The sequence below is a fragment of the Saccostrea cucullata genome, unplaced genomic scaffold (genome assembly GCF_032062105.1).
Source record: "Saccostrea cucullata isolate Sc308-1 unplaced genomic scaffold, CSIRO_AGI_Scuc_v1 ctg118, whole genome shotgun sequence".
In the NCBI taxonomy this organism is placed as follows: domain Eukaryota; kingdom Metazoa; phylum Mollusca; class Bivalvia; order Ostreida; family Ostreidae; genus Saccostrea; species Saccostrea cuccullata.
Genome location: NW_026938921.1, coordinates 90,410 through 117,236, shown reverse-complemented (window position 1 = coordinate 117,236; position 26,827 = coordinate 90,410). Strand labels below are relative to the sequence as shown.

Below are 26,827 nucleotides of genomic sequence, written 5' to 3'. Positions count from 1 at the left end.
TAACGTGCAAGGGAGGTCACTGCCTGTGAACTCCCGCAGGCTCGTACCCGTGATAAAAACGGATAGCCTTGAGATGCTGCAAATATGTACAATGCGCAGTCTTAATCACTTGGTACTGCGTTATATAAAGTCTTTACTGGTAGCGAACAAGTGACACTGGCAGGGAAGTCCACACACCAGCGCACTTCCACAAGAGACAAGCAGGGATGACCGCACACTTGCCCTTGGGCAGTGACAAGCAGGGATGGCCACACACTTGACACTAATACGGTTCTAGCCTAGAGACACTGGCAGGGATGTCCGCACACCAATGCTCTATCACAAGATGCAGGCAGGGATGTCCGCACACCTGATCTTGCGCAGCAACAAGCAGGGATGTCCGCACACTTGCTGCTAAGAGATGCCAATCACAGAGCAGGGATGACCACACACTCTGTCAAGTAATAAGCAGGGATGATCACACACTTGCTACTTAAAACAGTACATTATAAGCAGGGAAGTCCGCACACTTATATGTACACACACAGGTTTGTCAAGTTTTACCTCTAGAACCGACCTCGCAATCCTCGCCAGTAAAAATCCTATATATCCTAACACCATCTAAAATACTTAGTGATTATTTATTTACAAAGTAATTAAAACACGAATCAAGCTTCCAATCAACCAATCTTTAGTAATCCAACTAGTGTAACATACAATGATTATTATTGATAACTTTAATTCAAATTCAACACTAATTAAGTATTTATTTAAGCACATATATAATTAGTTATTAAAATGACAAGGGCGATAACTTTCGCTATAATGAAAATATAGAAAACGGCTTTCCGTTTCATTAAAATTCGAATTCCGTTTTTGAGGATATATTGATTGCAGCAGTGTAATGGTGAAATGCAAATTGTGTTCTGAGTGTTGGATAGCCATGTTCCAAACTTCGACCTGAAAATGTATATTAAATCAAATCTGGAAATGTTTCAATTTTTAAATTAATTATTTGCTACCGAAATATTCACTGCAGCAGTGTAGTTTTCATGGTGCAAACTGTTTTCTGGTGATGGATTTAATATAAGCCTACTTCAAGTTTAAAATAGATTCTTTTCGAGGGAATGATGCTTCCAAAATCTTAATCAATTAAGAAATTGTTTCATTTAAATTCAAGTTTTGTGAATTGAAATACTATAGTAATGTGCGTTATTCATGGATTTAATTGTGTAAAATCGAACACTGATCCGATGCAGACACTGTGTTCTGGATTAACATATCTCAAAGTTCTTTTTGTTATTCACATGTACATTAAATCGTATTATATATATTAATTTGTTTTTATTTCCCTCTTGTGCACATGCCAAGGTTTACCTGTTACTCTCCATTCTATTTGTTTTAACTGTCCATTCTGTTTGTTTTTTACTGTCCATTCTTATTGAAAAAACTGTCCATTCTTAAAAAGAATGGACAGTTTTCCAAAAAGAATGGACACTTACAGGTGACTTAATGGATTGTTAGGGAAGTTAGCTCAACACTAAGCTATAGAATGGACAACACAAACAAAAGGTTTACGTCACAATCATGTTTTAAATACATTGTATAAACTTTAAGAAATTATGAATTAAGAAAATATTTTTTTTTAATGTTTTGACTATTACATGAATATTATTAATTAATTGCCTACCTTTTATATTTTTGTCACATATTTGCATTGTTCAGTGTTCACCATTTTTAGGTCACTTGAGTAAACTCAGGTGACCTATTGCTATCTGTTTTCGTCCGTCGTCGTCCGTCGTGCGTTAACATTTAAACATTTTCAGCTTCTTCTCTGAAACCTCTGAACAAATTTCAACCAATTTTGGCATAAAGCATCTATGGGTGAAGGGGAACAAAAATTGTGAATTTCGTGGTCCCTGCCCCCCTGGGGCCTGGGGGTGGGGCAAAAACCACTAAAATTAGTGCAATCTTTAAAAATCTTCTTCTTTACTCCCGGACATCAAGCAGTCAAACTGTTGGTATGATTGTAATCAGCATTGAGTCCTCTACCAAAATTGTGAAATTCATGGCCCCTGGGTCAGGGTTTCTGGTGTTAGGGGGGTGGGGCTCTATTGATTATATAGTGAAAATGCATTAAATCTTTGAAAATCTTCTTCTTTGCTCCTGGGTATTAAATAAACTAATTAAGTTCATAGTTATGATGAGCAAGAGTGCCTCTACCAAAATTGTGAATTTTATGGCCCCAGGGTCAGGGGTTATGGTGTTAGGGTGGGGCTCCATTGATTATATAGTGAAAATGCATTATTTCTTTGAAGATCTTCTTCTCTGTTCCTAAGTATTAAATAAACTAATTTAGTACATAATTATGATGAGCAAAAGTGTCTCTACATAAATTGTGAATTTTTTGGCCACAGGGTCAGGGGTTATGGTGTTAGGGCGGGGCTTTATTGATTATATAGTGAAAATGCATTAAATCTTTGAAAATCTTCTTCTCTGCTCCTAGGTATTAAATAAACTAATTAAGTACATAGTTATGTGGGGCAAGAGTGCCTCTACCAAAATTGTGAATTTTTTGGCCCCAGGGTCAGGGGTTATGGTGTTAGGGCTGGGCTCTATTGATTATATAGTGAAAATGCATGAAATCTTTGAAAATCTTCTTCTCTGCTTCTGAGTATTAAATTAACTAATTAAGGACATAGTTATGATGAGCAAGAGTGTCTCTACATAAATTTTGAATTTTATTGCCCCAGGGTCAGGGGTTATGGTGTTAGGGCGGGGCTCTATTGATTATATAGTGAAAATGCATTACATCTATGAAAATCTTTTTCTCTGCTTCTGGGTAATAAGCAGATGAACTATTTACATATTTATGATGGGCTCTTCTTCCAGAATTGTGAATTTCAAGGCCCCTGGGTCTGGGATACCAATATTTAAGGGGGGGGGGGCTCTACTTATATACTGAAAATGAATTGTTTGAAATATGCTCCTTGGTATTAATAAAACATTTTTTTATAATCGAGTGTGCCTTTTCAAAAATTGTGCAATGTGTAGACCTAGGGTCAGGGGTTCATGTGTGGTAGGAGCACTCCTGATTATAGCTGAATATTACTGATTAGTTGACATACATTTTTGTTCCCCTACCCTGCTTATGGGTATTAAGTAAACAAACCAAACAATTACTAAGTGTATAGTTATGATTAGCATTGGTGCCTCTTTCAAAATCGTGAATGCAATAGCATCTAGCTTAAAACATTCATTTGAAAGTTGTTGCATGATGCTCAGGTGACCTATAAGGCCCGTGGGCCTCTTGTTTTAATTTATGTACATGTTTATGACATGAATGATTTCAATTGTTAACACAATGTGAATAATAACAAGGCAGCTTCCAAAGTCAATAAAGTACGGTAATATACATGTATGTTTAATTGGTGTAATACATGACATCTAAAAATTAAAATGTGTTTTTATTTTTTAATTACCATTTGTCATCTCTTATAAATCCAAATTTTAACCAGAACAGTATAGTTGCATACTTTCTGTTTTTCTCCAACTATGAACATGCACTGAAAAGTTGCATTCATAATACAGAAATGAATTTAGTTTTTGAAAATTCACTAGGACATGAATTATGACGCTTCATGCCGCCATATTTTATTAAACACGTTTGCGCTTCATGATGAATATGCTGGCGAGAAGCGTTGTAGTTCATGTATATCATGAATTTTCAAAAACTAAATTGGTATCTGATATTGACTTGATTTTCTGATGAGTTACAACAAATTATGCCATTTAACTTTCATTTGTAAAGCAAAACCCTTTGCGCTACAGTTTTGACGTGAAGCATGTTATTATGACGTAACAATGGAGACCAGCTTATTGATGGTAGTTCATGAGAAAATGAATCGTTTTGGAATTCATAAAGAATCATAGGTAAAAATTATTGGAAATGCAAATATATCACAGTGACTATGTACACAACATCAGCTGGTAGGATTGCAGTTCCTTTCTCACATGCGTACAGAACAAGTTTATTAATAGAATGCATTCAGAAATATATAATATATGAAGTGTTGTGCAAAAGGAATGTTAGTTTTAATTAAAAATTTGGGGGAAAAAGAAATTCAAAATAAATAAAATTTGCTGAATGAGGTGTAGCAATATTTATGCCCTGCCATGAATATGGCCGAAGCGTATAGTGTTTGTCATGTCCATCTTCCGTCTTTCTGTCCTTCCGGTCGCCCGCCTCTTACGTCGCGGGTTCGAATCCTACTGCGGGACATGGAGACCAGTCCTTCAGATGAGACCCCGTGTCGCAGTAGGTGCTGGCACGAAAAAGATCCCTCACTGCTCAAAGGGACGTTAAACAACATACAATCAATCAATCATTCTGTCCTTCCGTCAAACTTTGTGTTAAGCTCTGTTCAAAGCTCAGTTGCATAGAAACTATCCAAGATATTTTCATCAAACTTTATATGCTGATAGATACTGATAAGAGCTATACAACTGCATCAACATTTTTTGATCTTGACCTTTCCTTTGACCTTGACCACACTTTTCTTTAATTAGTGTTTAGCTCAGTTTTTTAACATATCATTCAAGATGGTGTTATCAAACTTCAGATGTTGATACATACTGATGAGAGCTATTTAACTGCCATCACCATTTTGACCCTGACCTTTCATTTGACCTTGACCTCACTTATCTTTAATTAGTGTTAAGCTCAGGATAAAGATACCCTTCAAGATATTTTTTATCAAACTTCATGTTGTTACATGTACATACTGATGAGAGCAATTCAACTGCATCAACATTTTTGACCATGACCTTTCCTTTGACCTTGAACACTTTTCCTAAATCAGTGTCAAACTTCATATGCTGATACATATTGATGTAAACAATTCAACTACATCAACATTTTTGACCTTGACCTGTTATTTGACCTTGACATTTCCTGTGACCTTGACTTTATTTATCTTAAATTAATGTTGAGTTTTAAAGATACCATTCAAGATATTTTTATCAAACTTCAAACTTTGTTACATACTGCTAAGAAAAATTCAACTACATTAACATTTTGACCTTGACCTTTCCTTTGACCTTTACCTCACTTTTCCTAAATCAGTGTCAAACTCTGTATGCTGATACATACTGATGAGAGCGATTAAACTGCATCAATATATTAGACCTTTCCTTTGACCTGAACCTCACTTTTCCTAAATCACTGTCAAACTCAATATGCTGATACATACTGATGTAAGCAATTCAACTGCATCAACATTTTTGACTGACCTTTTATTTGACCTTGACCTCACTTTTATCAAATTGTGTTTTAGTCAGTTTTTATTAAAGAAATCATTCTAGATATTTTTTTATGAAACTTCATATGTTGATACATATTGATGAGAGGTATGCAACTGCATCAGCATTTTTGACCTTGACCTTTCCTTTGACCTATACTTTACTTTTCTTAGATTAGTTTCAAACTTCATATGCTGATGCATACTGATGTAATCAATTCAACTGTATTTACATTTGACCTTGACCCTTTAATTGACCTTGACCTCACTTTTATCAAATTGTTTTTAAGTCAGTTTTAAAGAAACCATTTATAATATTTTTTTCAACTTCATATGCTGAATATGCTGATGAGAACGTTTCAACTGCATCAACAGTTTTTGATTTTGGCATTCCTTTGACCTTGACCTCATTTTAATAAAATTAGTGTCAAACTTCATATGCTGGTACTTATTGATGTAACCAATTCAACTGCATCACTATTCAAGATATTCTGATCAAATTTCATACACTAATACTAATTAGCTCTACTGGTCAGAGACCAGAAGAGCTTATGCGATAGTAAGGTGTCCGTCGTCCGTCCTTCTGTCTGTCTGTCTGTCTGTCTGTCCGTCTGTCTGTAAACAATTTTTCAAAACGCTACTCCTCCTACAGTTTTGGTCGGATTTTAATATAACTTGGCACACAAGTAGACCACACAAAGATACATAAAATAGTGCATCGGATTTTGATTTCGATGAACGATGTTGCCATTGTTACTAAAAATAGAATTTTCTGTGAAATTCCTTTAAAATGCTACTCCTCCTACAGTTATGATCTGATTTCAATATAACTTGGCACACAAGTAGACTACACTAAGATACATAAAATAGTGCATCGGTTTTTGATTTATGAACGATGTTGCCATGGCTACTAAAAATAGAATATTCTGTGAAATTCCTTTAAAACGCTACCTCTACTACAATTTTGATCTAATTTCAATATAACTTGCCACACAAGTAGACTACACAAAGGTACATAAAATAGTATATCGGTTTTTGATTTCGATGAACGGTGTTGCCATGGTTACTAAAAATAGAATTTTCTGTGAAATTCCTTTAAAACGCTACTCCTTGTACAATTTTGATCTGATTTCAATATAAATTAGCACACAAGTAGACTACACAAAGGTACATGAAATAGTGTATCGGTTTTTGATTTCGATGAACAGTGTTGCCATGGCTACTAAAAATAGAATTTTTTGTGAAATTACTTTTAAACGCTACACCTCATACAGTTTTTGTCTGATTTCAGTATAACTTGGCACACAAGTAGTCTACATTAAGATACATAGAATAGAGCATCAGATTTTGATTTAGATGAACGGTGTTGCCATGGGTACTAAAAAAAAGAATTTCCTGTAAAATTGCTTAAAAACGCAACTCCTCCTACAGTTTTGGTGTAATTTCAATATAACTTGGCACACATGTAGACTACATTAAGATATGTAAAATAGTACATTGGTTTTTGATTTTGATGAACAGTGTTGCCATTGTTATTAAAAATAGAAATGTCTGTGAAATTCCTTTAAAACGCTACTCCTTCTACAGTTGATGGCTATGGCTTCTTTTCTCATCCTTTGTTATAAGTGCAAACCAGTAGAGCTACAGTCTCGACAGAGACTTCTGGTTAGCTCTACTGGTCAGAGACCAGAAGAGCTTATGCGATAGTAATGCGTCCGGCGTCCGTCCGTCTGTCCGTCTGTCTGTCTGTCTGTCCGTCTGTCTGTAAACAATTTTTCAAAATGCTACTCCTCCTACAGTTTTGGTCTAATTTCAATATAACTTGGCACACAAGTAGACTACACTAAGATACATAATTCTGTGTATCGGTTTTTGATTTCGATGAACGGTGTTGCCGTGGTTACTAAAAATAGAAATTTCTGTGAAATTCTTTCAAAACGCTAATCCTCCTACAGTTTTGGTCTTATTTCAGTATAACTTGGCACACAAGTAGACTACACTAAGATACGTAATTCTGTGTATCGGGTTTTGATTTTGATGAACGGTGTTGCCGTGGTTACTAAAAATAGAAATTTCTGTGAAATTCTTTCAAAATGCTACTCCTCCTACAGTTCTGGTTTGATTTCATTATAACTTGGCACACAAGTAGACTACACTAAGATACATAATTCTGTGTATCGGTTTTTGATTTCGATGAACGGTGTTGCCGTGGTTACTAAAAATAGAAATTTCTGTGAAATTCTTTCAAAATGCTACTCCTCCTACAGTTTTGGTCTGATTTCAGTATTACTTGGCAAACAAGTAGAATACACTAAGATACATAATTCTGTGTATCGGTTTTTGATTTTGATGAACGGTGTTGCCGTGGTTACTAAAAATAGAAATTTCTGTGAAATTCTTTCAAAATGCTACTCCTCCTACAGTTTTGGTTTGATTTCATTATAACTTGGCACTCAAGTAGAATACACTAAGATACATAATTCTGTTTATCGGTTTTTGATTTCGATGAATGGTGTTGCCGTGGTTACTAAAAATAGAAATATCTGTAAAATTGTTTCAAAATGCTACTCCTCCTACAGTTTTGGTCTGATTTCAATATAACTTGGCACATAAGTAGAATACACTAAGATACATAATTCTGTTTATCGAATTTTAATTTTGATGAACGGTGTTGCCGTGGTTACTAAAAATAGAAATGTCTGTAAAATTGTTTCAAAATGCTACTCCTCCTACAGTTTTGGTCTGATTTCAGTATAACTTGGCACACAAGTAGACTACACTAAGAACATAAAGAGACTTTATCAACGATCATTATTCTATTTAGTTTCAAATCCCAGCTGCTTAAGTACTTTTCTCTTCCTTTGCTATAAGTTCAAACCAGTAGAGCTTCAGTCTCGACAGAGACTTCTGGTTAAAAAGAAGGCTAGAAATAACTTCTAACGGCAAATAATTTTTATTCGGTGCAGCATAGTTTTTTAACCAATTTCGAGTATGCTGAATCCGAAAAAATATGCTGGCCTTCGTGAAAATGGCATTAAAGAGGTCAAAATGGCGATTCAAAATGGCGGACATCCAATTTTAAATTTTTTTTCTTAATGTCGTTCAAAATGGAGAAGTAATGAGTGAATATCTCACTGAGTGTAATAAAACTATAGAAATTATAATAAGATGCTTACATTACTAGTTAAACTCAGAAAATCTAGTCGTTTCTACACTTAATTCGAATTTTCTCTGATTTTTTAGCTCTACTGGTCAGAGACCAGAAAAGCTTATGCGATAGTAATGCGTCCGTCGTCCGTCCGTCTGTCTGTCTGTCTGTCTGTCTGTCCGTCTGTCTGTCTGTAAACAATTTTTCAAAATGCTACTCCTCCTACAGTTTTGGTCTGATTTCAATATAACTTGGCACACAAGTAGACTACACTAAGATACATAATTCTGTATATCGGTTTTTGATTTCGATGAATGGTGTTGCCGTGGTTACTAAAAATAGAAATTTCTGTGAAATTCTTTCAAAATGCTACTCCTCCTACAGTTTTGGTTTGATTTCATTATAACTTGGCACTCAAGTAGAATACACTAAGATACATAATTCTGTTTATCGGTTTTTGATTTCGATGAATGGTGTTGCCGTGGTTACTAAAAATAGAAATATCTGTAAAATTGTTTCAAAATGCTACTCCTCCTACAGTTTTGGTCTGATTTCAATATAACTTGGCACATAAGTAGAATACACTAAGATACATAATTCTGTGTATCGAATTTTAATTTTGATGAACGGTGTTGCCGTGGTTACTAAAAATAGAAATGTCTGTAAAATTGTTTCAAAATGCTACTCCTCCTACAGTTTTGGTCTGATTTCAGTATAACTTGGCACACAAGTAGACTACACTAAGAACATAAAGAGACTTTATCAACGATCATTATTCTATTTAGTTTCAAATCCCAGCTGCTTAAGTACTTTTCTCTTCCTTTGCTATAAGTTCAAACCAGTAGAGCTTCAGTCTCGACAGAGACTTCTGGTTAAAAAGAAGGCTAGAAATAACTTCTAACGGCAAATAATTTTTATTCGGTGCAGCATAGTTTTTTTAACCAATTTCGAGTATGCTGAATCCGAAAAAATATGCTGGCCTTCGTGAAAATGGCATTAAAGAGGTCAAAATGGCGATTCAAAATGGCGGACATCCAATTTTAAAATTTTTTTCTTAATGTCGTTCAAAATGGAGAAGTAATGAGTGAATATCTCACTGAGTGTAATAAAACTATAGAAATTATAATAAGATGCTTACATTACTAGTTAAACTCAGAAAATCTAGTCGTTTCTACACTTAATTCGAATTTTCTCTGATTTTTTAGCTCTACTGGTCAGAGACCAGAAAAGCTTATGCGATAGTAATGCGTCCGTCGTCCGTCCGTCTGTCTGTCTGTCTGTCTGTCTGTCCGTCTGTCTGTCTGTAAACAATTTTTCAAAATGCTACTCCTCCTACAGTTTTGGTCTGATTTCAATATAACTTGGCACACAAGTAGACTACACTAAGATACATAATTCTGTATATCGGTTTTTGATTTCGATGAATGGTGTTGCCGTGGTTACTAAAAATAGAAATTTCTGTGAAATTCTTTCAAAATGCTACTCCTCCTACAGTTTTAGTCTGATTTCAATATAACTTGGCACACAAGTAGACTACACTAAGATACACAATTCTGTTTATCGGTTTTTGATTTCGATGAACGGTGTTGCCGTGGTTACTAAAAATAGAAATTTCTGTGAAATTCTTTCAAAATGCTACTCCTCCTACAGTTTTAATCTGATTTCAGTATAACTTGGCACACAAGTAGACTTCACTAAGATACACAATTCTGTGTATCAGTTTTTGATTTCGATGAACGGTGTTCCCGTGGTTACTAAAAATAGAAATTTCTGTGAAATTCTTTCAAAATGCTACTCCTCCTACAGTTTTAGTCTGATTTCAATATTACTTGGCACACAAGTAGACTACACTAAGATACATAATTCTGTGTATCGGTTTTTGATTTCGATGAACGGTGTTGCCGTGGTTACTAAAAATAGAAATTTCTGTGAAATTCTTTCAAAATGCTACTACTCCTACAGTTTTAGTCTGATTTCAATATAACTTGGCACACAAGTAGACTACAATAAGATACATAATTCTATATATCGGTTTTTGATTTCGATGAACGGTGTTCCCGTGGTTACTAAAAATAGAAATTTCTGTGAAATTCTTTAAAAATGCTACTCCAAATACAAGTTTAGTCTGATTATAATATAAATGTGGCATGCAAGTAGACTGCACTAAGAACATAAAGAGACTTAATCAAGGATCATTATTCTATTTATTGCTGTTGAAAAGTTTCAATTTCCAACTGCTTAAGTACTTTTCTCTTCCTTTGCTATAAGTACAAACCAGTAGAGCTTCAGTCTCGACAGAGACTTCTGGTTTTTATGTTGTATTACTAATATACCCTCGGCGGGGCATTCATGTCCTATGGAGATATTTCTAGTTTAAAATTAATTTTGGCCAGTATGTGTAATAAAAATTTCTTAAAAGTAAAAAGAGCTGCCATATAATTTATCTGGTAATTAAATTATGCATATAGTTACAAAGAATGATAACTCTTCATACTAATGTGTTTACGTTCAGAAAAAGCGAGATTTCTGTAATAATTTATTTCAAGAATGGTTTCAGCTCTAAAATGAATTTTAAGAACTTACGAAACCTAAGAAAACATCCTTTAAGTTAAAATCAATATAAAGTACACTATATTCTCTTTTGTTCATAACAGTTTTAACTACTTTTCTCTGAGAGTTTCAATACGTTGTACAGTGATGTCACAACTGCATTTAAACAAACATTTACGAGAATATAGTTCATGTTTTGAAAGTGCATTATTCCTTTGAAAGTCTCCTCTGCTCCTAGGTTTGATTAAAACGGATAGAATGCACTTTACTGGTACGGCCGCCATTTTGATTCTAGATCCGCGCGTGACAGTGTGCGGCGTAAAAACTAAGCAACGTATTAACTATGATGGGCGACGCCATTTTGTTGTGTAAGAAACTCGAGAAGCCAGAAAAACGATATCTAAAAAAACAAATGAATAAAACAAACTTACCTTAGTCGTAAGATAAATCTTCGCTACTCGGAGCCATACGTACGTGTCACTATACATACATATAGAACTGTCTTTTTTTTTTGCACTGAGTTGTAAATACGTTTTTTATGGGCGATGAAGGAAATAAATAGCTACTATCCTAGTGCATTCTTGTTTTAGTAGAGATTTCCTATATAACTGCATTCCATGTAGTCTCAATGATTGTAAAGTATCCAGTGTTATGCAAATTGAAATCTCTAGATTTTTTAGTTCGTAAATCCAGGAGTATGTTAGATTAACTGCAGCTCTGTTTCCAGAAATCAAAGATGTGTCTCTTACATTTCATTTTTCTTATACTGCCGATTGCTGTTTCTCGAAACAAGACCGTCCTCACTGCATGTTTACAAGTTTTGCCCCTCCACTTATTCAATATATACTATATAAACTAAGGATCACATTTATCGTTAAAATTTCAAAAAATTCTAGAATGCTGCAGTCAGTCAATTAAAAATATCCATTCATAGAAAACACAATACAAATAATCGTAAATAAGGTGCATGTTGAATCACTGTTTACAATCATATAGAGTGGAAGTCAAACTTTCTATTTCACGTTACCTATCCTGACCAATCACAGGACTGAAATAAGTCACGTGCTTAACAACGTCACGACTTTGGAATGTGGCCGACAGAATGAAAGTGAATGGTTTGTTTTGAAAGTGCTTTTAGTTTTAATTAATAAATTCGTTAGTTAAACGAAGTTTATTAACATGAAAAATGACGAGGAATTCAAAAAATAGGTTATTTTTGCATTTTATTGCCTTTTTAGCGAAATCGTCACGCTGACGCGTGAGCAGGAAAAATATTATACAAATCTTTTGTAGGGTTATTTTTAAACAGTTAGACTTCTTACACAGCGAAACTCGGAAAGGAAAACACAGAGGTGACAAACTGTCAAATTCGGACTAAATAATAAATCAATTATGGACACTTTTGGTGTTGAATATTGTTTGTTATTCACCAGAAAAAATATCCATATTGACCTCGGCTTCGTCTTGGTCAATATGAATATTTTCTGGTGACTAACAAACCATATTCAACACCAAAAGAGTCCATAATTATATAATAGTGTTGCTATCTGAGATTAACGGTGTTAAAGATTTTCAATATTTTACTTTATTCCCTTTTACGCTTAAATCAGAATTTTCTCCCACATACTCATATTCAATTGAATATTGACTTAAATTCTGTTATAAACTTTAAAGCTTTTCATTCCATATATTCAAATTATTTCATATTGATTTTAAACCATTCCTGATTGAATCATGAATATTATTATCTTCTTTGACACATTTGCTTGGAAAAATCTGACGACACTTCAGTGTGGATATAATGGCCTAACAACTTGCAAAACCTCGGTCAGCATTTGTCTTATTGATAAATTGTATTTGCTGACAAGATCATGGTATCGACCATAGATTTTACCAGGTGATGATTTAAAGCAAGACTGCTGATATTCTTGTTTCTACAACTTCTTTGTAAATAAGGTACCTCGTTTTAAAAATCGTTCATACACAAAGAGCATGCTCTTGCATATCGAACCGACTGAGAGATAAAACCCCCGTATCCAGGTGATGAAAGTGTATTGCGGCATAAGTATTATAAGGGAAGTCATTACGTATATCATAAAACTTGGTTAATACTAAGTAGATTACCATTCACGTTTTTTTTTTCAAGTAATATAATTATCTAAATATGAAACAGATGTGTCAGACTCTTTGGTATCTTTTACGTCAGGCTCACCGAAATATATTATATCGTATCGACATAAGAATGGAAATAACCATTGTCAATTGACAGTACGTCCTCCATATATCTAAATGTCAAGTTGAATGCTACAGCAAGTGTTTTCTTCTTTTCACGTATGCTATTTAAGACAATATCTGCTTCATATGAATTCAGAAATAGGTCTTCTAATAATGGAACATAATTGCTACCCACGAAAATCGAGAGGGCGGGGACGAGGGGCCATACCCCCACCATCACAGATTTTACAGATATAAAGAATGCTATGATATTTATCTTATAGTTTGTATATTTTAAATGCTTGTGCCCCCTTACAGATAACTTACTCTTTTTAAGATGTTTTTATACTTCCCCAAACTAAAAATGTTGGAATATTTTGTTGTGCCTCCCCTTCCCCAACCTGAAGATGATTCCGACAGACAGTGGACTTTTCAGCATTGTCTGAGGATGAAACAAATGGAGATAACAAAAAGTATTCTTGATCAAAATCCATAAAACAATACGAAACAGGAGTACAGCAAATCATCAGAGGTCTGATCAGGTACTATGGAGGAGTAAGCATCCCCTGTTGACCGATCACACCCGCCTCGATCGTGCATCTTGTCATGATAGAAAATAGAGAGATCCGTCATCAATTCATTCAGTGTTTACATAATGGATTAACTATTAGTATGAAAAACATCAGTCCGCATTTGACTCAGTGATAAATTGTATTTGCTGACAAGATCATTGTATCGACCATAAAACTTACGAAATGTTGACTTTAAACAAGCCTGATAAAATTCTTGTTTCATCAACTTGTTGTCAATAATTTACCTCGTTGTAGAAATTGTTCATACGTACAGCATGCTCTTTCGTATCTATATTTTCGTTTTACCCGGTCTTGGCAGGTATTTATCAGCAGCGGATGCTCACCTGGCATCAGTGGCACCTGGGGTCAAATCAAACATTAGGATTGTCGACTCAAATGTATTTTAGAACACTAGGATCATATCAGAGCCTTATCTCCGTATACTGTCTATAGTTTGTTCTAATCGTAAAGGACAAATCGCACCACATGTGGTGTTATTTTTTAAAAAAAATGAAGTTCTGTCAGTCGAATTCGGACTTATTTTTCTCCTGATTTTACAATGCAGGATATGCAACTTCACCCGCTGCGATCATAGACTTTTGAGTGTATTTGAATCTCAAGATTAGTATTTGTCAAGAAGGACAAAAATGTCAATTCTAAAAGAGTAAGTTTGCCTGATTTTGTACGATTATTGGTCATGTATATTGTAAAATAACCTGCTCTAATGTTTTAACAACATGCATTGTAATTTCGTTCTAAAGAATTGTCTATCCCTTTGCAATAATGATGATACCATAAAATATTTCATTTTTGCAATATAGTGACCAATAATCCTACAAAATCAGGTAAACGTTTTTAAATACAATGAGGGCCATCTTAGCAGAATCAGTCTAGAGAAGACCGAATATATACAAAATACACTGTGTTGTTAGATTTTGCTTAGTCAATTAAAAAAAACTAGTACGTTTAATACAGTACACAGAATACAATTATTTTATGTCTACGATGGAAACAATCTAACTGTTGTCTCGAAGTACTGGGGTTAGACTTCATTCTATTTTTAAAAAAATATGGACATGCTTTTGCCTATAATCAAACATATTTCAGAAGAAATCTTAGTTGAAGTATTGACTGTCACGGGTTTTGCATGCATTTTACACGTTTTCCAGAATCAAAACATGAATGTCTGTAAAGAGATAGAGAATACCTGAGAAATTGTTTCCCGAGGCCTGTAACACGACTGCAGGACACTGCTCTTGTCATTATTGAACTGCTCTCAGACTGGTACAGGACATCCCTTTAACTGCTTTCTGTCAGTTTTAGTCTGGTTTAAAATTTTATTTCAGAAATGCTAGATGACCTATCTATACTATTCTTGTGCAGATACTGTAGAAGTATACCGATGGTATTAATGAACGCTGTGTACGCTGCGGGCTACAATTTTTTCTTTCACGGAAATTTGTTCCATCTTACAAAAAAATGTGTGGCATATAGTGAGAGTCTTAGAAATCAGCGTATTTTACTATCCGCTGATTAATCAGAGAGATTCCTTATATAACCCCTTGTATAAAAAGTTTGTTAACAGTATTGCATCTTTATATGGACACTGCCATCCATGTATATTATGCTCCATACATGCTGATGTTGAACGCTTGAATTAAATTTAAGAAAAAGTGCACTCCGAGATAAATTAACACTGAAAGCATGCTTAATCATAAAAGCAGACTACTGGTCACTGGAAAAAAAAAAAGTGATTTTCAGAATTTTAGGCGCGGATTTTTTTTCCACGGGGAGGGAGCATTGATTCCACCCAAATAAAAAACCATCCAACTCGAAAATATCTTGACAAGCAGAAAAAGTTAAGTTCTTTGTCAAACTAGAAATATATATCACATTCTCTAGGGAGGGTTTGCGTTTCCTAGGAGGATCCAAGGTCACATTTAGTTGGTTTAGCGTACCGGTATAAATCTTCAAAGTTTGAAAACACCTCTCCCCACTTAGATCCACAAATGGAATTTAAAAAGATTAACACCATGTGAAACAAGCCTAAAATAAATAAATTTTAAAATGTTGTTCTGTTACTTACTAACATGTATAAATTATGCACGACAAGCCATGCATACCTCTTTTTTTCTCTACTGATCCTCCTTTTTAAGCGCAGCGCAAAGCGCTTTCTGTCAGCGTAAATTTACTTCCGTTCTGGATCCAGCGCCACTATAAGCAAGTTAGATAACTCCACTTGTTATTCTAAAAATATGCAACTGGAAATCTCTGACTCTCTTTCTGCTATTTTTGTGTAATGCTGCGTTACGTTCACTTCTTATAATAGAAGGCAATTAGTAAGGTAAAAGAATATAATACTGTTAGACGATAAGAGCAGTTCTTATCATGCTCTTCTCTATACATTGTAGTTCATTTAAATCATGTCGGCACACATTAATTTGGTACCATGTAGCTTACAATTGCTGTTTCTATGGCGCAATTACTTAATGATAAAACCAGTATATTATTTATTATGTACATGCAATGTTACAACGCAAAATGTAATAACAACGCGAAATGTAATAAACATGGATTATTACATTTTGCGTTATTACATTTTGCGTAGAAATCAACGCAGAATGTAATAACGCAAAATGTAACAACACACTTTTGAGGATTATTACATTTCGCGTTATTACATTTTGCGTCGAGACCAACGCAATATGTAATAACGCAAAATGTAATAACAGGTTTTTTGGATTATTACATTTTGCGTTGTTACATTTTGCGTCGAGATTAAGCAAAAAGCAAGAACGCAAAATGTAATAACACACTCTTTGGTCAGCCAGATTGAGTACAATTTTTAATAGAGTAGTGGCCGATGAAGAGAAAATGAAACAAAAGGGAGAAAAAAACAGATATAGATCTATGCAATTTCTTACGATTAATGAATTTCTTAAATATCGATTTAATAAGCTACATGTATTTAAAATCAGTTTCATAAATGTATTCAAATAATAGGCGTTGCAAATTAGAAACACGCGTGTGTAGATGGGATTGTTGGGGTATTGACCAGTGTACTTTTGTTTTTTTTATATAGACAAATGCAATGAATCTAAAAGAAAACCTATTTATTTGTACTAGCAGGTGTAAATATATATCGGAAGGGGTTTATTGACAATTGTGATACCATACTGTTCCATGCAAATCAACAGCATTGCAGACATCCAAAAACACCCCCCTCTCTCTTCCTCTCCATCTTATAATATAATGGATTGATTCTGCATGTCCAAAGTAATACAATGATAAACATAATAAGTAAACACTCCACTCTATCCCTGCCCTTCCTCGCTTGACACAGACATAAACTTCTTTATTAATCAATGTACACATGCCAAACATGCATATCAAGAGCTATTAATGAACCTATGGTCAATCTTTGGTAATTAAATAAATTTTGTGCTATTGGTAAGAAATTTAATAAGGTTCATCAAAAATATGCCAATCAAAGTTAAATTATTGCTTTATAATTTAGCACAGTGTATTCAATATAACTGAAGTCAGAGTCAGAAAAACGATACATTTTGATGTATTTATGTCCGTAAAAACCCTAACGTTGGTCTCATTGTTTAAGTTCTAAATATTTTGTACAGCGTGTCTCCAATGTTGGTTTTATGTATATTTTGAATAAATTTTATGATTTTTGTTGTAAAACGCAATCAAAAAAAATAATTGTGTTTTGTTTTATTACATATTGTATTATTACATTTTGCGCTGTCTTCAGTGCAAAAATAAAAATACCGCAAAATGTAACAACGAAAAAGCACGTTGATCTCGACGCAAAATGTTTTAACGCAAAATGTAATAATCTAAAAATTGTGTTATTACATTTTGCGTTATTACATTTTGCGATGATCTCGACGCAAAATGTAATAACGCAAAACGTAATAATCTAGGGTTATTACATTTTGCGTTGTTATTACATTTCGCGTTGTAACAATGCAATATAGCGATTGAATATTCAATATGTACCCGGTACATGATTTAAAACTCAGATGGGATTTTGATAAGTTTTTAAATCTTAAACTGGAAGTGAGTTATTCAAAAAAGAAATCACATAAAATTGATTTACAATGTACTACTTACATAATATGGTACCTTCTATATATCCATATTAACTATAATTATTTTTCTTCTAGACAATTATATCTGGCAATGTAACTAAAACAAGCCTTTCTATTAACATCTTGCGCCATGCTGAGATTTATCAGTGAAGTTGATTTCGCATCTAAGTATCAATTAGTAACGGACTGGAATGCATTTAAGGACGGTCTTTTTTAATGTCTATACGTCTGTTGTACATAATTCGAAAGGAAGGGCAGTTTGTGGCTGTACAGACATGTAGAGCATGTGGTGGATGTGTTTTCAACGAATCCACTCAAATTATAGTAAAACTTATTTCTCGGAATACATGTATTGCATGTGTGCGTGTAGTGTGCAGGATATGGCGAAAAATGCTAAAACTTTAATTAGCGTTCTAAGCAATGGATATGGAGCAAAATAGGGCTGATAAAATGTTAAACAAACGGTGTAATACTTGAAGTAGGGAACTAGGATTAAATAGTTTATATAAAGATGTGTCTCAGCTTGTGTTGCCGATTCTTAATGAAGATAAATAAAAACAGAATAAAGTATACCTTCATGAAGATTTATTAATACTTGAAATTAATACTGTATTTTCTTTCTTGGACTCTTGAATTATTAATCATTGAAATAGCCGAAATATTATGAGCAATAATTTTCAGTATTCCTTTTTAACTAGCACAACAATGCCGTAGATGTTTTTCGTCTCAACATGTTTTGCATGGTAGTGAAGATCATACATACACAAGTAAAGAATGGTGAAAAGCACCAGACGTCCGCAAAAAATAATGAAGCATTTTAAATTATTTCAACAATAGTCAAAAATACTTTTGGGAGTTTTTTAATTATTATTTTTAATCCAAAGAAGAAAAGTGTAAAATTTTTATTGCAAAAAACGTATCATTTACTAATGAGTGACATATATTGTATATCAACACAAATGTTACTGCAAATATATATACACTATAAATCATATATATTTGAAAATCAGAGATTACAGGATAGCATCAAAAGATAAATATAATATCTTTATACTATATTTACATATTATCTCTGACATAAAGGGCGTTAATTCTACGGATGTTAAGAACTACGAACGATAGTATTGTTCTCCCGCCTACCTTTAAGTCAATTCTCAAAAGTTAACATATTCGAATGATTTTCACAAATTTTATAGATATTTATATGAATTTTCATAAAACGGTACTTATTATGGATACCTAAGAGACATAACTATATAATTTTGGTAAAACGTGTGTTTTTCACTATAGAAATCAATGGAAAACGGAAAATATTTTTAAAACATCTTCCCCCCCGTGAAACAAAAATTCCTTTTTACATGTAAAATGGACTGTCATTTTACAAATTCATGCCAAAGCTTTTTGTGTTTCACGGGGGGGGGGGGGGGGGGGGCATATGTTTATAGACATAAAACGAAAAAAATGCTGATTTTTTTTTACCAATTTTAAAGCTATTTACAACTAAATAATTGTATTTTATTAATTTATATATGTTTTATTTATTTGCGTAAAACATAAGAAAAAATATGAGATACATTTTATCATATTTAAGACTATTTCAAAATATGGTGATTCTTGAAAGTTCGATTTCACTAGAAAATATCGTCTACCCCCTTTTTTCAAGAGCTGAAATTAATGATAATTTACAATCTAGCGCTGGAATTAAAATGATTAATCATTTACCATAGAACTGTTCTTTGTATTAAAAAAAGATTTAATGGCCAAATTGCCATTAATATTAAATTTAATGGGTGCAAAATGTAGGCGGGAATCAAGAGTTAGAGTTCGTAGTTCTTTCATTTACCTATACGTTGTTATAAACATGATGCCTATCTTCAATTTGAAAAACTTGTAAACGCAAAATGAATTTGTTATTAAATATGATCACCAGAAAATTTTATCTTTCAGTGTTGCACGTAAATGTGAGGAATTTCAGCGACATTTTCAAGTGTTAACATTTTTTTTTCGAATACAATGTATACATTTTCCAGCAAAAGTATTGTCTTCCCACAATTTTTTATTACAATAGAAAATTTGGTGTTAACACCAAATTTTCTATTTTAATTAAAATTTGTGGGAAGACAGTATAGCTACATGTACATTTAGAGTTTAAATTTGATCGAAAAACTCGATTACCATCTCAAAGGAAAATAATTTTACACGGAAAAATATTACCTTGCAATTTCTTGTACAGTACTGCAAATGAAATTGATTGATCTTTTGACATACGAAGATAATGTATAATGCTTGAAAAAAAGGCATGAGACAGTGTTGAATTTCATATCCCAATGGGGTTCACATATTCAAGACTCACATACTTTTTGACAACTGCGCTCGATCTAGCGCTATCGCACTGTCAAAATATCGCTTAGAATTCATTAGAACAGGAATTTTAAATTAAAATAATTCTGACGAATTCCAAATCAATATGCTTAGCGCTTCCCAGTACTTTCAGTACTTTGATTATTAATGTTTCTATGACCCCGAAGCCATTTATAGGCAACTTGAAAAGTAAGAATATACTGTCAAAATTTATAATATTTTTATTACAATTTAACATTGCATTTATACATAGCAGATACATACATGTACACATAAATCTCTTTAATTCTGTATAAAATGAATTTTTCTACTCACAGACACCAATTCATGCATACACTGACAATTATCGGTAGTTACAAAATTCTTCAGAGGGCATATAATGGTTGGTTTCCAGAGGAGAACGAAAATCCATTACATTAGTTGTTGAAAAAAGCAATATTAAAATCGTGATATAAACATTTCATATAATTAAAATTCCAGATTACAAATAGACTATAAAACCTATGCAAACTAAAAAAAAGTCCATAACGCAACACTTCACTGGATTAGAAGCCGTATTCAATGATGGGAGGTAAGTGCGCGTGCAGCGGCATTGTGACGTCATTTTTCACAACATTCCGATGTCTTGCTCTCAGCGAAATCAAAACAGGGAAGATATATACACGGTACATTAGTTATCAACAGTCTTTCAATCCTCAATGTCATCTTCATTCTGACTTCATAATAAAACAATTACGGACTATTTTGGTGGTTAATATGGTTTTATAGTTAGTACCCTTACCGGTGAATCCGAAGAAGACTACTAGTATATGTTTTCTCTGAATATGTAGCTGTCCCTCCGTCCGTCTTTCCGTTTGTGCCACTTTGTTTTCCTCACTTTTTTTAAACCTTGCACATATTGAACTATTTTTTGGTTTTGATTTACCTTAATAGGTTAAAAGTATACACGCTATAACTTACGCCAGTTTAAATAAGATTGGAAATTTATACATTTTGTTTATCAATTGAAGTTACGAAAAAACTGTAAACTGAGCAAAGCTCGTTGCAAAGCAGCGAGTAAGTCTTCCGTCCTGTTTGACCTGAAGTAACTTAATTTTTTTGTACAAAAGTGAGAAATAACGCCCAAAATTGGTTTAAATCCTTTAAATCTATGTCAATGAACGCAAAAATAATCCAGTTTTTGTTACTTACGGTTTGACCGGAAGTGACGTCGACGAACGGAAAATTCAGTTTTAGGCTTCAAATGACATATGTTACCCAAAAACTTGTCAAGAATGGCAAAAATACGCGTTTTCAGACTACTTCCGGTTTAGCCGGAAGTGACGACACCAGACGTATTTTGACGACCCAGGTAGATTTAGCTTGAAATTTTGAATATTTTTGCTTCTTTGACGTATTACAAATTCTCAATACTTTTTGAGATATAAAAGAAAAACTTTCGGCATCTCTAGCTCCTAAATTTTAGGAGCCAGCCCTTTTCTCGAGATATCATTTGAAAGATCTTAGAAATCTACACTTCTTTTGTTCTATATGTTTTAACAATATATTTCCAGGTGAAAAGATATCGTAGAAAAGGTGTTAAAAAGTTTGAAATTCGCGATAGGACTATTTTCGGGCCATAGCGAGCGCCGACGTGCGGCACTTCCGATAAAAATGAAATACCTTATACATATCTTTAGACTTTGGTCTATCATACCTGAAGGTTTCATGTTTCTATCTAGAGCCATTGTGTAGAAAGTCTGGAGACAACCAGACCCTTCAAAAATCATAAAAACGACAATATCTCCAAACCGGAAGTGACATCATCAAATCGAAAAAAAATGCATAAGGTTCAAGTAATGTTACATAAGTCCTGAAAGTTTCATGGAAATCCATAGAGCCGTTTTCGAGAAATCGCGTGCACAAAATCGGTAAGAAAAAAGAATAATAACTAGAGCCGAGCTCGTTGCAAAGCAACGAGTAGATCTTCCGTCCTGTTTGACCGGAAGTAACTTTCATTTAAAAAAAAAAGAGTAATGAAGTCCAAAAAGGGTTTAATTCTCCAAATCTATGTTAATTAATGCTAAATTAAGCCATTTTGGCTACTTCCGGCTTGACCGGAAGTGACGTCGACGTACGGAAAATTAAGATTTAAGCTTCTAGTGACATATGATATCCAAAAACCTGTCAAGAACAGCAAAGATATGCAAATTTGGACCGGAAGTGACGTCGCTGGATGTATTTTGACGACGTCATTAGATAAAGCTTGACATTTTGAACAACTTTGCTTCTTTGACGTATTACAAATTCTCAATACTTCTTGAGATATAAAGGAAAAACTTTCGGCCCCTTTAGGCCCCTTATTTTAGGGGCCAGCCTTTTTTTTAAGAAATCATTTGAAAGATCTAGGAATTCTACAATTCTTTTGTTCTTTATGTTTTAACAAAATATTTTCAGGTAAAAAGATATCGAAGAAAAGGTATGAGAAATTTTGAAATTTGTGATAGGTCTATTTTCGGGCCATAGCGAGCGCCGACGTGCGTCATATCCGGTAAATTTGATATACCTGATGCACCTCTCCAAACATAGTTCTACCTAGCCTCAAAGTTTGAAGTTTCTATCTAGAGCCGTTTTTCGGGAAAATTGTGGACAAAATGAATCTTAAAAATCAGAAAATCGACGATATCTCTAGACCGGAAGTGACGTCATCAAAACGGAAAAAAACGCATAAGGTTCAAGTGATGTTCCATACGTCCTGAAAGTTTCATAAGATCTTGTTGAGCCGTTTTCGAGAAATCGCGTGCACAAAATCGGTTAGAAAAAAAACAATAATAATAAAAGTGAAAAAGAAACCGAAGAAAAAAATAAGGTCTTCCGCTGAAGACGGAAGACCTTAACTCGCAAAGAAATCTGCAAAGCTCGTTGCAGAGCAACGAGTAGGTCTTCCGTCCAGTTTCGTCCGGAAGTGACGTCAACAAGAGAAAGCAATGAGTTAAGACGCCTCCAAGGACTTTAAAATTTAAAAGGTTTGAATTTTGCATCAAAACCTTGAAAATAAGCTATTTTTGGCTACTTCCGGTTTGACCGGAAGTTATATCAAAGGATGGAAAATCTGGTTGGACACTTATAGTGCCATTAATTAACCAATAACGTGAAAAAAAGCAAAATTTGCATTTTCTGATTACTTCCGTTTTCACCGGAAGTGACGCCATTTGACGAATTTAGACAATTTAGGCATCATTTCCGGATGACATTAAAGTCACAAGTACCAAAAACTTTATATTTCTCAAGAGAGAAAGTTTAATTTTTCTACTTCTTCCGGTTTACACCGGAAGTTATTCCAATGGATGCGTTTTGCTGACAATTGTGAATGTGAACATAAGTTTTATTTGCCTTTATTCAAAACGGTTGAATTTTTCAAAAAAATATTGAAATTGAATATCACTTCCTGTGTCGACCTGAAGTGACGGATGCAAACTCAAAAGACTCCATGCATATCTCAAAGAGATGTTTTATCATCCCCGAAAATATCGTGATTCAATCTTGAGTGGTTCAGTAAAAGATGATTGGACAAAGTGGCAATTTAAAAAAAGAAAATCGGACAAAGAATGTGACCGGAATTGATTTTTCAAAAAATAAAAAAAAATGTTGTTGGAGATACAACAACAATGCATCATTCCTGTAAAAATCTTTGAAATTGGTTCAGTAGTTTCCGAGAAATCACGTGTACTATGAAAAGGGAATAATAATAGAAAACATAAGAAAAACAGTAAGGTCCCCGAAAATATCGTGATTCAATCTTGAGTGGTTCAGTAAAAGATGATTGGACAAAGTGGCAATTTAAAAAAAGAAAATCGGACAAAGAATGTGACTGGAATTGATTTTTCAAAAAATAAAAAAAAATGTTGTTGGAGATACAACAACAATGCATCATTCCTGTAAAAATCTTTGAAATTGGTTCAGTAGTTTCCGAGAAATCACGTGTACTATGAAAAGGGAATAATAATAGAAAACATAAGAAAAACAGTAAGGTCTTCGGAAGACCTTAATAAAACAAACCTAAGAATAACAAGAAGGTCTTCCGTTGAAGACGAAAGACCTTAAAAATAGTGGAAAAGAAACCTAAGAAAAACAAGGTCTTCCGCTGAAGACCTTAATTACACCATTAAAATTTACCGCGTTATAAAGTTATCAAATTATAATTATTTATAACTCTGCTAGGAGAGAAATGGCTATTTTTAAATAAATCCATCACCTGATTGATAAAAAAATAACATGGCGTGAAGAAAACATAGTAGGCCGTTTGAGATACTACTAACTTTTGACGTGGAAGGCAAGCATCTTACTCTTAATGATACTTATCTTTTAATGTAATCAGTATTAACCATCTGCTTTGTTACATATTAACCTTTTATTAATAATTGTTGTCAAAATGCGTATATCTCGTTGTCTGTGATTTCCCGTGGACATGCGTGTCTATATAAAGGCCTACTGTTTACGCACTTCCTTCATCAATATTCATAAAAAGATTGAATTCTTAATTGCCAGATATTGCTTAATTGTTTTGTTATTACAACGACGTCAATAGTAAAATTTTGTGGAAAGTATTATTTTTTTCATTACACTTCAAGTGTTTCAATTTATTAATCATTTTGTTTCACACAAAATTTGGCGTTCATATAGCATGTATTACTTTAAAAATAAAGTTTGAAATTCATTCCACTTCAATGATTTTTTTGGAATCACAACATTTCCAGGTTTTTATTTTTTTTTAGGGGGGGGGGGGGGGGGGGGATGGCTACTCTTCTCAGAAGGGGATTAATATTGCTATGGCAATTCTCTCAGAATGCTTGTTAACCATAAAATATCAGTATTTACCGAGGCGAAGCCGCGGTCAATATGAACATTTTTCTGAATAACAAACCAAATTCACCGACTAAACAGTCCATAATTATTGAACAATACTTTTTTATATCGTAGCTCATGAATTATTTCTATTTAAAATTCGGTATTAAAATCACTGTACCGGAAAATCATTTATAGCCTATCTTCGCTAGTCATGTGTCCGATTCGTTTCCCTCATCATCTTTGCTAGGCAAGTGTCCGAATCCGAATCGGAAACTTGGCTAGGCAGCGAAGATGTTTATAGTTTGAAAAACATCTTGACTAATGTGTGCATGTATCTTATTATTATATTATTATATTATTCACCCACTCTATGAGGAGAAAATTCCAAAATACATTTTAAGTGACGTAGGCTTTGTATATATGTTTGCTTATGAAATTAGTTTTGTTGTATTATATTTCTTTTTTTGACATCAATCGATTAATGATCAAAACATGTGATATGATATTATTTTTGACAATATGCTCAAGTTAATCGCTAAAATATTTCATAGCCCTTTTTTGAGCATTTTGCATGTATAAAGAGAATTATAAAAACAACTAACGCTATCAAAGAAATTATAAGGGCTACAATGAGGCCAATTGGCACATTCTTCTGGTTTTGATCTGTAAACGAGAAAACAAATCGTAATGAATCAATTAATGCAAGAATTGTGAAATAGACTTAAATTAGCAAAGATATACAAATATATTTACATTTTTAGTATTTTCTTTTAGATAACACTTCTGAAAGCTATGCATGATGCGTATCTATTATAGCTTTGTATAGGATTATATTAAACATGTTAAAACTTTATATAGTTTTATATAGGATTTCAATGTTCTTTTTTCAGAATTTATCGTTGTATAAATTCATGCCGTTGTACTCACAAACTGAATAAAACTGTGTTTCACACTTTTATGCCTTTCTTTGATAGGATTAAAAAAATTATACTTTTTTCTCACAAAGTACGAGGGGTGTCAGAAAATTTTGCTAACTAATTAAATAACTTTCATAGAACTATGAAAATTAGGTTTCGGTGTTCATTATTTTGTTTAAAGAAGTCCTCTCCAATCTTTAATGAACATTTTCCGTTGTTCTGTCAATGCATCAATCACGTGATCCGGACAACCACTTGATGTGTTACGTAGCTTTCAGTTCATCAAAGCTAAAATATTTTTCCGAATCTTATCTTAACATACAAGTTATTTGTTTTATAACAAGAACAGTCCATTTTTCCGAAATGGCCGATTCTTGGTAATGGTTTGGGTGGATTTGGAGCTTTTCCCAATAAGAGGATGGTGACCATCCCAACCCGATTCCTCTGTCTTTGGAACATCCTTTATCTAATATTGATATAAAATGGTGGCCTTCTTTCAATTATATCTGATATGCTAAAGTAAAGTCTAAAGTAAACAACATTTTAGGGATTTGATATTATCATTATTGTTAAGATATACAACTATTTTTCAAACTCTAGCTTGGCGATCTTTCACGACAAATTGTTCCACTAAAGACAAATCTCTTCCTCAGTTTGTTTTTATTGGGCATTAGAACAAATGTCAGTTTCAACCATTCTCTCGTCCTTAACTTAAAATAATCAATCCAAATTAATATTGGACTTCTGGAAAGTTATTTGTCTTCTTCAACAAAAATGGAACTCGTAAATTTACTTACCTCGTCATTGGTCATTTGAAAAATTATTTTGTTAAAACAGATTCTGATTGCACACA

General features: G+C 33.5%; 1 protein-coding gene across 1 annotated transcript in view; it reads right to left on the bottom strand.

The window, feature by feature from the left end:
- Window positions 1-262: 262 nt before the first annotated feature.
- Window positions 263-26,827, bottom strand: part of LOC134251816 (uncharacterized) — a 30,842-nt gene continuing 4,277 nt past the window's right edge. The window contains exons 2-3 of the mRNA XM_062734234.1: window positions 25,656-25,720; window positions 263-433 (exon numbers count right to left, since the gene is read on the bottom strand). Of these exons, the coding sequence (XP_062590218.1) occupies window positions 263-433; window positions 25,656-25,720 (236 nt within the window). The remainder of the gene's footprint in view (window positions 434-25,655; window positions 25,721-26,827) is intronic.